The 18,211-nt window shown below is 33.3% G+C and overlaps 1 protein-coding gene across 1 annotated transcript; it reads right to left on the bottom strand.

Annotated features, from left to right (window-relative positions):
- Positions 1–17,417: 17,417 nt before the first annotated feature.
- Positions 17,418–17,998, bottom strand: LOC105478804 (large ribosomal subunit protein eL8). Its single transcript, XM_011736432.2, has one exon. It carries the CDS (start codon positions 17,996–17,998, stop codon positions 17,453–17,455), a length of 546 nt encoding a protein of 181 aa, XP_011734734.2. The 3' UTR covers positions 17,418–17,452.
- Between the last annotated feature and the right edge of the window lie 213 nt (positions 17,999–18,211).

Below are 18,211 nucleotides of genomic sequence, written 5' to 3'. Positions count from 1 at the left end.
AAGAGAGGATGTTATTACTTTCAATATCGCAGGGAGTCTACACCTCTTCTGTGATATTGTTTCTAATAACCAAGGGAAGACAGCACAATATTTATCCCAATATTAAAGGGGGTGTAAACCCACCTTGTGATATTGTTTTTAATATCCAGGAAAGAAGAGGATACTATTAGTATAAATATCGCAGGGGGTGTACAAACCCCTGTGATATTGTTTCTGATATCCAGGGGTAAAGAGAATGATATTACTCCCAATATCGCGGAAAATGTACATTCACCCTGCGATATTGTTTCTGATATCCAGAGAGGGAAAAGATAATATGACTCTCAATATCAAATGTAGTGCACGGTCCCCCTGTGATATTGATTTTAATATCCAGGTGAGGAGAGGATAACATTACTCTCAGTATCACAAGGGGTGTACACCACCCCTGTGATATTTTTCCTAATATACAGGGGTGGAGACGTTGCTGTTACTTTCAATATTGCAGGGGTGTACACATCCTTTGTGGTATTCTTCCTAATATCCAGAAGAAAAAAGATGACATTACTCCCAATATCGCAGCAGGTGTACACCCCTTTGTGATATTGTTCCTACTATATAGCAGGGAGAAAATGATATGACTCTCCATGTCACAGAGGGTGTACAAACCCCTGTGATATTGTTCCTAATATCCAAGAAGAAAGAGGATGATATTACTGTCAATATTGCAGGGTGTGTACATACCCCCTGTGATACTGTTTCTAATATCCATGGGGGAAAGAGTGATATTACTTCCAATATTATAACTGGCTATATTGTTCTTAATAATCAGAGGGGGAGAGGATGATATTACTCTCAATATCGCAGGGGTTGTACACTTCCCCTGTTATATTGTTCCGAATATCTAGGTGGGGAGATGAAGATATTATTCCCAGTATCACAGGAGATGTACACCACTCCTGTGATTTTGTTCCTAATATTCAGTGGGGGAATGAATGATGTTACTCCTAAGAACGCAGGAGGTGTACAACCTCCTGTGATATTGTTTTTGATATCCAGTGGGGGAGAGGATGATATTACACCCAATATCAAAGGGGGTGTCCACCCCTTCTGCGATATTATTTTTCATATCCAGGTGGGGAGAGGATATTACTCCCAATATCGCAGAAGGTGTAAAATCCCCCTGTGAGTTTGTTCCTAATATCCAGGGAAGGAGAGCTTGATATTCCTTCCAGTATTGCAGGGGCTGTACACATCCCCTGTGGTATTATTCCTCTTATCCAGAAGGAAGAGGATGACGTTATTCCCAATATCGCAGGGAGTGTACACTTTTTTGATCCTGTTCCTAATATTTAATGGAGAGAAAATTATATTACTCCCAATATCGCAGAGAATGCACATGCTTCCTCTGACAGTTTTTAATATCCAGGGGTGGAGAAGATAATGTTACACCCAATTTCACAGAGGGTGTACTTTTCCCTTGTGATATTGTTCTTAATATCTAAAGGGGGAGAGGATGATATTACTCTCAATATAGCAGGGGGTGTACACCTTCCCTGTGATGTTTTTACTAATATCCAGTGGAAGAGAGGATGTTATTATTCCCAATATTGCAAAGGATGTATACCACTCTAGTGATATTTTTCCTAATATTCAGGGCAAGAGAGGATGATATAACTCAATATCGTAGGGTGTGTCCCCCTGATACTATTTTTAATATCCAGGAGGGGAGAGGATGATGTTACTCACAATACGGCAGGAGGTGAACACCCACTTGATATTGTTCCTAATAATTATGAGGGGAGAGGATGATATTCCCTCCAAAACTGCAGGGGGTGTACACCCTCCGTATGATACTGTTCCAAACATCCAGGGGAAAGAAGATTATACTACTCCCAATATCGCAGGGGGTGTACACCCCCACTGTGATATTGCCTATACCGTCCAGAAGGAAAGAGGGTGATATTATGTTTAATATTGCAGAGGGTGTACATCCACTCTGTGATATTGTTCCTAATATTCAGGTGGGGAAAGGGTGATATTACGCAGAATATCACAAAGGGTGTACATCCCCCTTTAATATTGTTTTTAATATCCAGAGCGAAGAGCATGATATTCCTTTCAATGTCGCAGGAAGTTTACACCCACCTCAAAATATTGTTCCTAATATCCAGGGGGGAGAGGATGATATTACTCCCAATAACACAGGGGTTGTACACTTTCCCTGTGATATTGTTCCTAATACCCAGGTGGGGAGAAATACTACTATTTCCTATATCTCAGGGCGTGTACACATCTCATGTGATACCGTTCCTCATATCGAAGGGAAGAGACAAGGATATTACTCACAATATCGCAGGGTGTGTACACCCTACCCGTGATATTGTTCCTAATGTCCAGGAGAAAAGAGAATCATATTACTTCCAATATCTCAGGGGATGTACACCCCTCCTCTGATAATATTTCTAATATCCAAAAGAAAGTGGATGATATTACTCTCAATATCGCAGGGAGTATATACTCTCTTTGTAATATTGTTCCTCATATCAAGAAAGGGAGGCGACAATATTACTCCCAATATCTCAGGGCATGTACACTCCCTGTTATATTGCTCCTAATATCTAGCGAATGAGAGGATTATATTACACCCAGTATCGCAGGGGTTGTATACCCCTTTGAGATATTTTTCCTAGTATCCTGACGGGGAGAAGATGATATTACTCCCAATATTGCGATGAGTGGACACATCCCCAATGATATTGTTACTAATATCCAGGGAACAGAAGATGATATTACTCCCTCTATTGCAGGGGTGTGCACCCCCCTTTTGATATTGTTAACAGTATCCAGGAGGAAAGATGATAATATTAATGTCAATATTGTAGGGGGTGTACACCCGCTCTGTGATATTGTTTCTAATATCCAGTGGAAAAGAGGATGATGCTAATCCCAATATCGAAGGCAGTTTAAACCCCGCTGTGATATTGTTGTGAATATCCACGGGGGAGAAGACGATATTACTTCCAATATCGCAGGAGTTTTACATCCCCCCGTGATATTGTTCCTAATATTCAGGAGGGGAGAGTATGATATTACTCCCAGTATCACAGGGGCTGGAAACCCCTCTGTGATATTGTTCCTAATATCCAGGAGAGAAGAGTATGATATAACTCCCAATATTCGGAGTGTTTACACTCCACCATGATATTGTTTTTAATTTCTAAAAGAAAAGAGAATGATATTACTCCAAATATTCTAAAGGGTGTACAGCCCCCCGTGATATTATTTCTAATATTCAGGTGGGGAGAGGATATTACTTCCAATGTCACAGGTGGGGAGAACACGATCTCTGTGATATTGTTCTCAATATCCATGACGAGAAAGGATAATATTACTCCCAATATGACAGGGAGTGTACACCCTCCTGTGATATTGTTCCCAATATCCAGGTTCAGAGAGGATGATATTGCTTTCAATATCACAGGGGGTGAACACCTTGCCTGTGATATCGTTTTTCATATCCACTGGCAAGGAGGATAATATTACTTGCAATATTACAAGGGGTGTACAGCCCTCCTGTGATATTGTTCTTAATATCCAGAAAGGAAAAAAATGGTATTACTCTCAATAGCGCAGGGGATGTACACACCCCATCTCCCCGTGATATTGTTCCTTATATGCAGAAGAGGAGAGGATAATATTACTGCCAATATCGCAGGTGGTGTACACAACCCCATGCAAGTCAGATTAGTGGTGAGGATCCAGCATTCCTTGAGCAATTAATTTAAAATCTGAATAATCCTTTTGCGGAAAAGAGAATAAAGCAGAGGACAAAGAAAGCAAATGAAAGAAATACAGCAATCCAGCACAAACATCTGAAATTTCTGATTCCCATATTTTTACTATTGTGTTCTGAAATATTCTCATATAGAGCTAATCCCCATCTTTTTGTAATTTCTAAGAAACTTTATATCTCCTAAATAATGTCCACATTTTGTCTAGCAAAAACAAATTCCCAAGAGGATAGAGGCTTCAGAGGATTGTTAAAACTCATTCAACATAGTTAGTTATAAAGCATCTTTAAAGCTGGATTAATGAAATTATTTAATAGAGAATACATTATACTTAGTGGAATTCCAAACACAAATACCTTTTTTAAACCATACTATGGCTAAGTCAAAATTTTTCAAACAGGAAATTATTAGTATTTCCCAAGTATTCATTGTAAAAATAATACAATGGTAAAAATTAATTTTATAAGGATAACAGCACACAAAATAAAAGTGAAGTAAAATGCAGTGAAGAAAAGTGAAAATAAAAGTTGTACATTCATGTATTCATGATTCTATTTTGTAAAGTTAATTCTTCTGTTAAATTTGTAGTATGACTCAATCTTGTTTTGGTTTACATTTTTAGAACGTATATTAAAATATGTTATTAAAAACACAAAAAAACCTTATAACTCATCAAAAATAGTGTCATAAAATATTCTAAAATTACATGCATGGGTAGAAAGCTAATTCAGACTTTGAAGAGTTGTTTTAATGTTATTTAAAAAGTCAGACCTTTAATGGAGCTGAAACCCAAGAGCAGATACTAATAATTTGTCATTCTTATTTAAATGGTGAGATAATGGATACAAAGATTTATGTTTTTTCTCTCATAACAAGAATCAGCTAACCAATACTATAAGTAAGGATGTTAACACTCATTTAATTAGAAAAACAAGTAATCATTTCTTCAGGTATCTTAATCCACAGAGCTTAAGAATTATTGAAATTAAAACTACTTATGTTCAAACTTAAAGCTAGATGATAATGTTTAACATTATATCAAATTTGCTGATGTTCTATGTCTATGTATTTTCTTTCAACCAAAAATGTCACAATACAACATAGAACCTGGAAAGCACAGAATTAAATAAAACAATGTTTTCCGAGAAAAAAATAAATTTGGCATTCTAAAAGTGAAAAAACACATTTTCAGAACTCCTAAAGAAACTTATCCATGAGGTAAATGAACAACAAATCTAAGCTAATAAATGCACAAGAGATACCCACCTTCAAAAATATTGTATTTCTAATCTGGCCAGGACAACGAACTTTACTGGTGTGAAAGTAACCTTTCTTCCCTGATATAAGCAGTGATGATATGTAATCAGCCTATTTGTACTGACTATAAGCAATGATGATATTGAGACCTGACCCCTTCCAGCATTCTTAAGCCCTATTGCTTCCTCTAACTTAGTTATCCTCACTGTCCCTAGAGTATTTCTAGATAATAGTCTTTCTATACAGACACTGGAAAGTTGCCTCTTAATTATAGGTATGAATATCACAAGATGCCTATATATCAGGTTAACTCTATCTAATGTAAATAATGAAACTCTGATGTCATATATATGTATATTACATATGTAATATATTCTGACATATATATTTTTATTTTAGTAATTTAGAAAATAATCTGGACATTTAATACATTTTCCCTAAACTTTACTAAAGAGCTATCTTTAAAATAACTTTTTAAAATTAAACTAAGAAAGAATACAATGAAATAATATAAAAATGAAATTCACATCTGACTAACAATCAATGTATAGAAAATATCATATATATATACAGATGCTTGCTTTTTTCTAGGTGTTTGTAAAATGTTTATAGGAAGCATTGTCATATATCAGAAGTTTTACTTCATTAAATAAAATTAAACATATATTTTCTAGGTTGTACTGATATGTCAGTGTAAATTATGGACATTTTGTTCTGAGTATAGTTTAAGGTATATTTTACACAGCAGAAGTGCACGGTCTGCCAAATAGAGAAAGGTACTGTACTGTACCTTTAGATAACATGGGTAAATTGATGCATTATAGAAATTCTGCACATCATTTATACATGTCCAAATGTAATAGCATAAAATGCATCACCATAAATCATTTTTCTTTCATTATTTAAAGTATAGTAAGGTCACCTCCAAGTTAAGACAATATTAGCCATTTTATTTATTGCAGGATAAAAAATGAAACCAGTAATCTCTTACAGGACTGTAAGTACATTTTTTCTTTGAATTGGTTTCTTCCCTCTCTCTTTCGTGATATTTTGATTCTAGTCTTACCAGGGAAACAAAACCCATGATAATGTGGAACATAAATTTATGGAACGAAATGGAGTCCATTACATGAAACACTGAATGCAAAGCTGCTAGATAAGAAATGGCAGGTTACTATAAATTAAGCAATACCCGTTCAGAAGAGTATGACAGTATAATTTTAAGACTCTCAGTAGCTAATTTATCAACAACTAAGAATATATCCTGTTTACAAAGATTGAAAATTCAACAAAGAGTGAAAAAAAACCATAAAATCCTTATTTCCATTTTTTACAATGCGTAAGAATATATTCTAACCAGGTTACTGTTGAGTCCATACTGCCTGCTGATAGTTTGATTACACAAAAGCCAGAAAATATGGAATCTTTTAAATTATTTAACATGACTTTAATCTATTTGTAGGTCATTTTGAAGAGCTTGGGCTGCTGTGAGAACTCAATGGAAAGTTTATATGAGCTAGCGTGGATAATAGGAGTCTATTTCTCACACAAAGAAGGATAAGTGATGTAGATAGATGATAGGTAGACACAGAGATAGATAACCAATTCACACTTTTAAAATATCAAACATGACATTTGTACCCTGAAAAGTATGTGCACTGAGAATAAGAAACAGTGACAATTCACATTTAAGGATCTCACATTCAGTCAGTGGAAATTAAATTCCTCATCTCTTAATGTTGATGTTGATATTGGTGAAGAATTTCCATCTGAGAGATATGTTTGCTTCTCCAAACAATTCACCCCTAAAAAAATTTTTTTTAGAATTGGGTAAGGAGCTGAATACAGACAGGTGCAAATCCTATTTTAATTTTTCATATTAAAACTCATTTATACCACTCCCTTCTACTGGAAGTGTTATGAATTCCTAAGTAATTAAAGCTCTGGTTTTCCGTTATTTGAAGGCTGTGGTTGAGAGTATTGCACAGGTACCCTAATCCTATTTTACTCAGTTTTGGCATTTGACCTCCAATTAATGAGTATCAGCTCACAGGAGCAAAAATATTTTAGGAACTTTAAGAAAGTCATTAATCATAATTTTATATCATAAAATTAAAATACGATATTACTAAACACTAGTAGCCATAATCATTTCATATTATTGTCAGGTACTACATTGTTTGTAAACTCACCAATGGATCTCTGGTTAGGTGACAGATAACTTAAACTAAATTTTATATTCATTAGAACTGTTTCTTACTATGTATTTCTACTAAATTAGAAAGTATCGGCAGCTATAAGTCATTAAATTTCACTCGTTAGAGTTTTATCAGAGAACTTGGATATTTGCCAAAAATGAACTCAGATAAATTAAATAGAATTCTCACTGAAATATCCATTGTTTGGATAAGTAATGAACGTGTCAGACCAAAATCTAGAAAATTAAATGCTTTAACTTAGTAGAAAATGCACAGGTCTCCATCATAAATTGTTAAATAATCATAAATGTTATGAGTTATTTTAATTGATATCCATCCTCTCCCCTCATCCCCACCAACAAGCAGACCCTGATAGAAGAATGAAACACACGTTGTTAACGTGTGAGATGGGGAGACACTGGAAGAGCAGAGGGAAAATGATAAACTGAAGTGAAGGAAAGTGAACTCTCCCAATAGGGAAGCATTATTAAGCCAGTGAGTAACTGACTTTATTGCAGGGAGTATCTGAAGCTTAAACTTGTCAAGGAAATCTTGGAAACAGTATAAAATATGTTTCAAAATCATCCTGAGGCAAGGTAACTGGAGTATTTATAGTTTTATACCTGTCAGTCAATCATTGTTTAGGGGCTGCCTCCAAATGGACATTAAATTCAAGCCAATCCCAACCAGCTGTGCTTGTAGGCAAAGCATATTCTGGCAACCCAAGGATGGCACTATGACCTTAATGTTGATACTGACCACTGGAAATCAGGCTGATAAACACATATGAGCTATATTATGAATATATATAAAATAACATATATTATTAATAATACCTATCACTCATATATGACAATATAATATACATTATGTTTATATGTACGTAATAAATACTTAATTTATAATAATTATTACATAGAATAATAATTATATACATAATGTAATTATATATGAATACAATAATAATTAAATGTGCTATATAAAAATATATAACATATACATAATTATATAAAATATACAATGTATTATTATATATTTATTATGTACATGTAAATATATGATATAATGTATATATTATATAATGTAAATATATACATTAGGTCTATATATTTATCTAATATGATATAAAACAATGTAAAATATATATTATGTGTATTTATAATGTAAATGCAATATGTAATGTAAATATAGATATATTTTAATATATCTATACAAATATATTTTCTTTATCCAATCATGTATTAATGGGCACTTAGAATGATTCCATATCTTTGCTATTGTAAATAGTGCTGCAATAAACATATATGTACAGTTATCTTTGTGATATACTGATTTGTTTTCCTTTGGATGGATACCCAATAGTGGAATAGCTGGATTGAATGGTAGTTTTATATTTAGTTCTCTGATGAATGACTCTCTACACTGTTTTTCATAGAGGTTGTACTAATTTAAATTTACACCAACAGTGGATAAGCATTTCGTTTTCTCTGCATCCACCAAAAGATATTGGTGAGGACCAATATCATTTTTTAATTTACTTTTTAATAATAATCATTCTGACTGCTATAAGATGATATCTCATTGTAGTTTTTATTTGCATTTTTCTGATGATTATTGATGTTGAGCATTTTTTCATATGCTTTTTGGCCATTTGTATATCTTCTTTTGAAAAATGTCTTCATATATTTGCCCATTGTTTAATAGAGCTACTTGTTATTTCTTCATTAAGTTGTTTGAGTTTGTTGTAGATTCTGCATGTTAGTTCCTCCCAAATTAGTCAATGTGATCCATCAAATATACAGAATTAAAAACAAAAACCATATGATCATCTCATTAAATGCAGAAAAAGAATTTGATGAAAAATCAATCATGGTTTAATAAAAACACTAAACAAACTTGGCATCAAAGGAACTCATCTTAAAATAATAAATGTCATATATGACAAACTCACAGCCAACATCATACTGAAAGGGAAAAAGTTGAAAACATTCCACCTAACAAATGTAACAAGACATGGATGCCTACCTTCACCACTCCTATTCAACATACTACTTGGAAGTGCTCGTGAGAGCAATCAGGCAAAAGAAATAAATGAAATGCACCCACACTGGAAAAGAAGAAGTCAAAATATCTCTGCTGACAATATGATCTTCTGCCTAGAAAACACTAAAGACTCTGCAAGACTCCTAGGTTTGCAAATAATTTCAGTAAAGTCTCAGGATACAAAATCAACATAGAAAAATCAGTAGCATTCTATACAGCAATAATGATCAAGCTGAGAATTAAATCAAGAAGTCAATTTCATTTACAATAGCTGCAAGAAAAAATACCTAGAAATATATTTAACCAAGGAGGTAAAAGATGTCTACAGGAAAACTACAAAACACAGATGAAATAAATTGCAGACAACACCAATAAATGAAAAACTATCCCATACTCACGGGTTGGAAGAATCAATATCATTAAAATGATCACACTGCCAAAGCAATTTACAGATTCAATAAAATTTCTATCAAAATCCCAAAGTCATTTTTCACAAAATTAGAAAAAACAATTATAAAATTCATATGGAACCCAGAAAAAGCACAAACAGCCAAGCAATTCTCAGCAAAAAGAACAAATCTGTAGGCATACCTCACCTAATTTCAAATTCTACTACAAGTCTATATTAACCAAAACAACATAGCACTGGTATAAAAATGAACACATAGACCAATGGAACAGTATAGAGAACCCAGAAATAAAGACATACACCTACATCCAACAGATCTTTGACAAAGCTGGCATTTATATGCACTGGAGAAAGGACATTCTTTTCAATAAATGGTACAGGGAGAATTGGTTTGCCATATGCAGAAAAATGAAACTGGACCTCTATCTCTCACCATATGCAAAAATAAACTCAAGATGGATCAAAGACTTAAAGGCAAGACCTGAAACTATAAACATACTAGAAGAAAACCTAGGGAAAATTTTTCTAGATTTGGCCTAGGCAAATAATTTATGACTAAGACCTCAAAAGCAAATGCAGCAAAACCAAAAATAGACAAATGGAACTTTATTAAACTAAAAAGTTTCTGGACAGCAAAATAAAAAAAAAACTAACAGAGTGAACAAACAGGCTGTAGAATGGGAGAAAATATTTCTAAACTATGCATCTGACAAGGGGCTTTTAAAATTATTTATTTAGAGACAAGGTCTCATTATGTTTGGTCTTGAATTTCTGGGCTCAAGCAATCCTCCGACCTCAGCCTCCCAAGTAGCCAAAACTACAGGCATGCACCACCGCTCTAGCATCTTATTATTTTTTATTAACTTTCTATTTTAATTATTTAATTTGGAGACACCAATATCTCTCTGCGATTTAGAGACATATTACGCAAAGCAATATTAACTTATGAAAAAAGTATACGGAAACTACATGAGAATACACTAACCGAGCAATACGTTCTATTAACTGAACATTTTCTGAGTAAATTAATATTATTTTTAACGTAACATATTTTAGGGGAACAGGGTGAAAAGTATATGAGAGCTCTTTACTATTTTTGCAACGTTCCCGGAAGTCTAAAATTAAATAGCTTAAATTTTTAAAAAAGATAAAAAATAACATGGTTTTGACAAGTGGGAATAAATAAAAGTATGGAAGATATCATGGGAAAATTATATATTTGATAATAATAATTATATGTTTTATACTTGTTACATAGATATCATTGATTAATTCTGTTTTCACCTCAAAACTTACAGCTGATAGACTTTCAGCAAACACCAGTGTTTTGTGGGCTTTAATGTGAAAAACACTACCCTAGGTATATACTGTATAAGGCAGACAGGCAGGCTATTTTGTATCTTCACGATGAAATTGCAGCAGAATAAATTGGATACTCGGTGTTCGCTACTTTCCCAGAACTAAAGAAAACACAATCTTGGTGAACGAAACATGGGAAGTGGACTGTTTCCAACAGCTTTTATTAATTACTTTCTTCCCTGATGACTGAAAAGCTGATGTGATAATTAAATAACAAAAGTGTCCTACTTCAGGCAGAGGGAATACGATCCTTAGTACTATTCGTGGGCCAGAAGGAATAAATCCATTGTTCAGAAGAAATTACAAAATCTTATTCCTATAGACCCTCTTAGCATGAAAGGGCCTCCTTCAGCAGGAGCTCTTCAGTGTCCTCCTTCAGTCTGACTCCCTGCTGACCACAGGATGCCAAGCCCAACTTCCGCTTAGCCACCTGGCTCCCCCCGAGTACTCAAGGGAATGAACCAACATGTTCCGAGGGCACTCACCAAACACAAACTCTATAAAAGTCTGAATCAAAAATCTTATTTTTATTTTACATCCCTGTATATATGAGAATGGTTAAAGCTTTTAATAATATAATACCAAAAAAGAAAAGAAGAAACTAAAATAGCAATACTGTTGACTTAAAAACAAAAAAACAAAAAACAAAAACACGAAAATCCTTCATGACATTAAATCATTTTCTAAAGTATTTTATCTTGTGATTCAACATATGAGGATGAAGTCATGTCACATAGATATGTATAAGAATGAAATTTTGTTAGATGTCTGGTAATTTATTTATTGCTTGATAGCTTAAGGACACTTACCTTAAATATTTGTATACAATTTAAAATATAATAAAATTAACATTAAAATCAAACAAAAATAAAAATAAATAAGCAAATCCTCATTTGCTTAATATAGACTTATGTCAATGTATTTATAAACTGAATTATATGATAAAGCTCTTGCAAGCTATGACTAGTGTTCATTTGTTCTGTCACACACAGTTTCCAAAGAAAGCATAGTGTTTGTAGTAGTAGGATATATAAGTCGATAAATAGCTTTTGAAGGTGATGGAATGTCAAAACAAAGCAGAGGTATTTGATAACCACCAAAGCATTTGTTTGTAGTATATGTCAGTATGATGGATATTATTCTCAATAGTCTAAATTTTTACCCAATAAAGAAATAAAAAATTTAATGTAGCAAATTTCAAACTCTGACTAATGTTTTGAATTAGTTTGATATTTTGTCATTGAATAAAATAAGTAAAGTGTATTACAGCAAAACTCAATATAAAGGTATTTCCTATTACAGGACTGTAAATTAGGGAATTGATTGTTTATGTAAACTTAATCATAGACATTTTTTTATTTTAATAAAAGTACTTATACTCTATTTGCTGTTACATAAAAACATCACTTTTCCTTTTGACTTCTATTGCCACATTTTAAAATATCAGCTGTGAACATTTGGACAATGCCTGCCTTAAATACAGGTTAATATTATTTCTTGTTATAAATCAGGAAAAGCATAGAAATACCATTAAACAGTACATACTGGGACACTAAAATGGGTTGTTTCTTAGGGTACTGAGGGAGCCAAGTAGAAAATACAAAATAATAATTTTCAAAAGTTCATTAAATTTTCATCGTTTTAATTTTACTTTACATTTTGTGATAACATTTCTAAAATCATATATTTATACAAATAATTCATCTATAAATAGCTTTATTTGCATATTTTCTATGCTTTACTTCAGTAGTAACATGTATATATTTATACATGTAATGTATTTACACACATAAATTCACAGGTAAAGTGGTATATTAGTGGGGTCTTTTTCACAGCAAAAGTGAAGCATGATCAAAACTTATTATTCCAGGAACTTTATATGTATTTTAAATAATATGCAGGCAATACTTACAGCAGCCTTAAAAATAAGTTGAAAATAAAAAATAATAATACATATTTCTCTGTTCACAGTGAATCTTAGAGAAAGAAAACAAAGAATATTTTAATGCAATGTATCAAGTGTAAAGTAGAAAATGTAAATAAATACAATTGTGTTGAATGCAAACTTTTTTTCTCTTGTGTAGGTATGTAGCACAATATGTGATTGTATGAAACACATACAAACAGAAATGAAAGATTTAAAAGTAATAGCAACAGAATTCAACAACAAAATTAGAATATCTTATAGTAATACTATTGGTAAATAATTCACACTGTATTTAAGAGTGTGGCAATAATTAATTTATAAAACAACTATATTTGTTTTTCCATGTTATAGGTGAGAAAACTAAGTTACGGTAATGTTGAATTCCTTTCTCAGAATAAAGGGATTTGAATTTTTAGGCTTTCAATATTTTCATCTCAAAATACTACGTTATATTTACTTGGGGTGTGTGTGTGTGTGTGTGTGTGTGTGTGTGTGTGTGTGTGTGTTTAAATTCTTTGGTTTTAGAAACTTGCGTTAACTTAATTCAAGAGTGAAAATTGAAACATCTGAACTTGGATGTTGTTAACTCATTTAACCGATTATTCATTCTTCTACTAGCATACTGTCTTTCTTGTAGTTGGAAGGGAACATTTATTAATTAATTATTTGATTATTCTTATGTCTCAAAGTTAAAAGTCCTAGTAATATAACCTCACAAATGTACAGAGAACACTCACACACTTCAATTTAAAGATAATTTAAATAATAATATTAAAGTACATAGGAAAGCCATCAATATTAGAAGTCACAATATGTTGATATTTGATTTAAAAAGACAATATTGTTGTAGTATATTAATCACTGCTATTTGCGATGCATATTCTCCATCTCCACCTTTGTGCTTCATGATTTTCAAAAACGAATATATGGCAAACTGTTTTCTTCTTTTTTTCTTTTTCTTTTCTTTTCTTGCATTTATTTATTTATTTATTTATTTATTTATTTATTTATTTATTTGCATTATAAAGACACCACTCTCACTGTCTGGAGTGACAGACGAGGAGGATGCAAACAGCTCTAGCTATTTTGTTTTGACATTTGTCTACTGGTGGGTGGTGTGTTTCTCAGCCTTTACTTTTTTGTACAAACCCTCTGGACCAGAATGTTCGTTCACACTGGATTACAATACTATGGGTCATGTAAGAAACAGCTATCTAAAGCATTTATAGCCATAAATATTAAAAGGGTAGCTTCAGCAATTAGATTCCCACAGAAAATCAGTGTTTGTTTCAACTTTTTTTTAAAGAACTAATCTTCATTTTTTTTAAAGAATTAATTTTAGAGACAGCAATATATATAAATCTTCTATTTAGAGACAGCAATAAAACAGTTTTTCAAAAATATTTAATTTTCTCGATTTTGGTCTGACGTGCTCATTACTTATCCAAACAATGGATATTTCAGTGAGAATTCTATTTAATTTATCTGAGTTCATTTTTGGCTTAATACAAGGTCTAGGAATCTTGCTCCTAGATATTTACCCAAGTGAAGTGAAAACTTATGTGAACACAAAAACTTACACATGAATGTTTATAGCAGTTTGACTCATAATTGCCAATAGTTGGAAGCAACTAAGACATTATGTATGGTACTGTAATGCACATACAGAATATTATGCATGTGTTTACACTCAGAACTGTACAAATCAAAAACTGAACTCTCATTTAAACTATGGGATTTAAAAACAATGTATCAATATTGTTTCATCAAGCATAATAAATGTACCACACTAATTCGAGATGTTAGCAAGAATTGTGAGGAGGTGAATAGTGGATATGTGAGAACTCTGTAATTTCTGCACATTTTTTTCTGTAAATCAAAATCTGTTCTAAAAAATTAAAGCCTATTAAAAACCAAGCTATAATGAACATATAAATTTATTTTTTAAGCGGAAGAATTATATTGTGACATGAGCAGAAATCATTTATAACAGATGTGAAATCAGCACATTTGAGTATAGATTCTAATAGACGAGGCAATAAAGGGGTGGATAATAGTGAAAATCATTTTGATTGCTTCAAAATTTTCAGTAAAGAAAGAATAAACACCTTAATCTCAGAATAAGGATATTTAAGTGTCAGAACTTCAAGATTAAAAAAACTGTTTTAAATAAAATTTTGTTTAAAGCTAAAGGAAAAATGAAAAGATGGGTTATAATTGATACTATCAAGTAGTATTATGTAAGAATGTTTTGAACTATTTTATAACATTGCCCTTCTTATTCTCATCTATGAGTGAAATATAAAATTGTTGTTTGGCCAGGTACAGTGCTCACATCTGTAATCCTAGCACTCTGGAAGGCTGAGGCAGAAGAATCACTTGAGCCCAGGAGTTTGAGACCAGCTTGGGCAACATGACGAAAACCCAACTCTACAAAAATTGCAAAAGCTAGCCAGGTGTAGTGTAATGTGCTTGTAGTCCCAGCCACTAGAGAGGCTGAGGTGAGAGGATCGCTTGAGCCGGGGATAGGGGTCGAGGCTGCAGTGAGCTCTGATCACATCACTGCACTCTAGCCTGGGTGATGAAGTGAGATCCTGTCTCAAAAATAACAAAACAAAATAAATGTTTCCCATAAATCACTCTGATTTTGTGGGGAAAATGCAAAAAGTCAAATAATTGTGCCACTTGCTAATTATGTTCAAGTCCATTTATTTATACAAGTATCTGTATTCTTATCTGAAAAACGAGAATGTTATTCTCTAGTCTGTGTACATTACAGAAGTGCATTGGGCTTCAACTAAAACCAGGACTTTATAAGAACTTTGTAATATTTAAACCATTTTGTAAATATAAGAAAGAATCATATTATAATTGAGGATTTACTAGATAACAGAAATTGTGTAGGCCCCTATTGTTACTATTGCCAGGCACGCACTGTGTTAGACAAAACATATTTTATTTCGGTATCATAGAAACAAATTATTTGAAATTAGATTGATCTGAGTTCAGTTCTAGCTATGACCAACTGAGTCATCTTTAGCATTTATACCTGAAAGCTATGCTTTTTTTTTTCTCTATAGAATGAAGGTAATAATATTACCTGTCTTATAACTTTGTAAGTAAAACTGATTATTGCTCTAATGTATATGTCAGGTATATGTCTTACAACTTTTAAATTTGAAAATTTAAGCCCTTCAATGAGATTTAAATAGATTCAAAATTGATTAAAATATGTAATTGGGATATATGTTATGATGAAACAGCCCTGGTTGAAGATGCTGCTTCTGAGGTCTGTGAGGTCTATGAGGTCCCTCCCAGCCACAGCAGCCATTAACAAGGCTCTGCAGAACCCCTAGAGCCTTGGGATTAGAACAGACAGACAGCCACTATATTATATTAGAAGGTTATATAATGCCATGCAATTAATAAGCCAAAGACTACTACACTGAATAAAGTTCTCCCAATATCCATAATTTTTGAAATTACTGCCATAATCTAAAACAAAACCAAAAACACCTTCCGAAGGCGGCATTAGAAAGCTTCATCAGCCATGTTCAATTTAGATGAAAACATGATACCATCCCTGGTTATCCCTAAGTTTCTGCTATGCAGTGAAAAGAGACAGAATGGAGAACATAGCACCATGCATTTTTGCTCTAAAAATGTTTATTTTGTTTCTCAAAATAAATTTGAATTTGGAGGTCAAAACACATGACAGATGAATAAAGAGAGAGGTAGGGAGACACTACATGACATTTATCACAGGTTAGTCACCATTATAAATAATGTTCCAATAAACTAATTTTACCAAAATAGATTTAGTGGAAAGGTAAATAGAATAAGTGGAAAACAAACTGCTGACGACTAAGGTGTAGACATATCCTGAGAAAATCAGGACAGTGACCACAGACTTTTCTTGCTAATAGTTTGACTATAACAGGAAAGAGTAGGAAATTGAAGGAAAAATATTTAAGGTTTTTTTTTTTTTTTCTCTCTTTTTGTCTTAATGGAAATACATTGGAGCCTGTGTATTTCAATGCAAAGAAACAAACATGAGTTACAAAGTAGTTTCCAAGAAGAGATTAAAAGAGTCTGGGATAAAATAAAACCAGGGAAATGACTTAGACTTCAGAGAGGCAACTTTTGTCCATCTCAAGGAACATAGAAAATATCCATGAGTTCAAGGGTAGATGAATTCGTAAATGAGAGGTATATGAAATTTAGGAAGTTGGTGTCTGTTTTCATTTTATATACTGTGGATAATGTGGATAAAATGATATACAAAAGACTTGAGAGCATAGTGAAAGTCTGTAGTCACCACCAAAGGGCCTAATGAAGACTGATTCGTGACCTGTAATCGAATTGCCAAGTGGTGTTGAACTAACAGCAGATATTGGAAATCATGAATTTCTTTTCTTTTTTTTTTTTTTGAAGGAAAATTTGTATTTTAATTATTTTTATGTACAGAAAACTCAACAGTGTACATTTAACCCCGCTTAGTGGCAAGTTCTTTAGCCTTTGCCTTTTCGAGCTTGGCGATACGAGCCACAGACTTGGGACCCAGGACATTGCCGCCCCAGTGACGGCGGATCTCATCGTATCTGTAGTTGTAATTGGTCCTGATAGCTTCCACCAGCTTAGCCAAAGCGCCTTTGTCTTCCAAGTTCACCTGTGTGAAGGTGACAGTGGTGCAGGTCTTCTTGTGGACTAGACGGCCCAGTCTGGCCTTCCCCTTGATAATGCAGTAAGGGACCCCCATTTTACGACACAGGGCAGGCAAGAAGACAACCAGCTCGATGGGATCCACGTCATGTGCAATCACCACCAGCTGAGCCTTCTTGTTCTCCACCAAGGTGATGATGGTGTTAACTCCTGCTCGAAGGACAGGTGGTCTCTTAGTGGGGACATCCCCTTTGCCAGCAGCTTTCTTCTCGGCCCGGGCCAACAGCCTCTGCTTCTTCTCTTGCTTTGTCTCTGGTCTGTACTTGTGGGCCAGCTTAAGCAGCTGAGTAGCTGCTAACGACTCTAGCATTTTCGTTGTGTAGTTTATTCTTCGGCATCTCTTAGAAGTGTAGGTATGGGAACAGAACAAGTAATTATATTAATGGGATTGATTTATTAGTAGCAATTTCCTATGTGGGTCCAGGAAAAGGCAAAATGAGCATGATAGTTGAACATGCAGAAAGAGAATATGAAATCATTGGAGAATTTGGTGAATAAAGAAAGGAAAAGTGAGGAAAGGACT

Source organism: Macaca nemestrina, chromosome 5 (genome assembly GCF_043159975.1).
Source record: "Macaca nemestrina isolate mMacNem1 chromosome 5, mMacNem.hap1, whole genome shotgun sequence".
In the NCBI taxonomy this organism is placed as follows: domain Eukaryota; kingdom Metazoa; phylum Chordata; class Mammalia; order Primates; family Cercopithecidae; genus Macaca; species Macaca nemestrina.
Note: the sequence above shows the minus strand (reverse complement) of the source record. Positions and strands in the feature narration are given on the sequence as shown.

Excerpts from the sequence above, each read along its gene's own strand:
- LOC105478804 (XM_011736432.2), bottom strand. The coding sequence starts at position 17,998 with ATGCTAGAGTCGTTAGCAGCTACTCAGCTGCTTAAGCTGGCCCACAAG.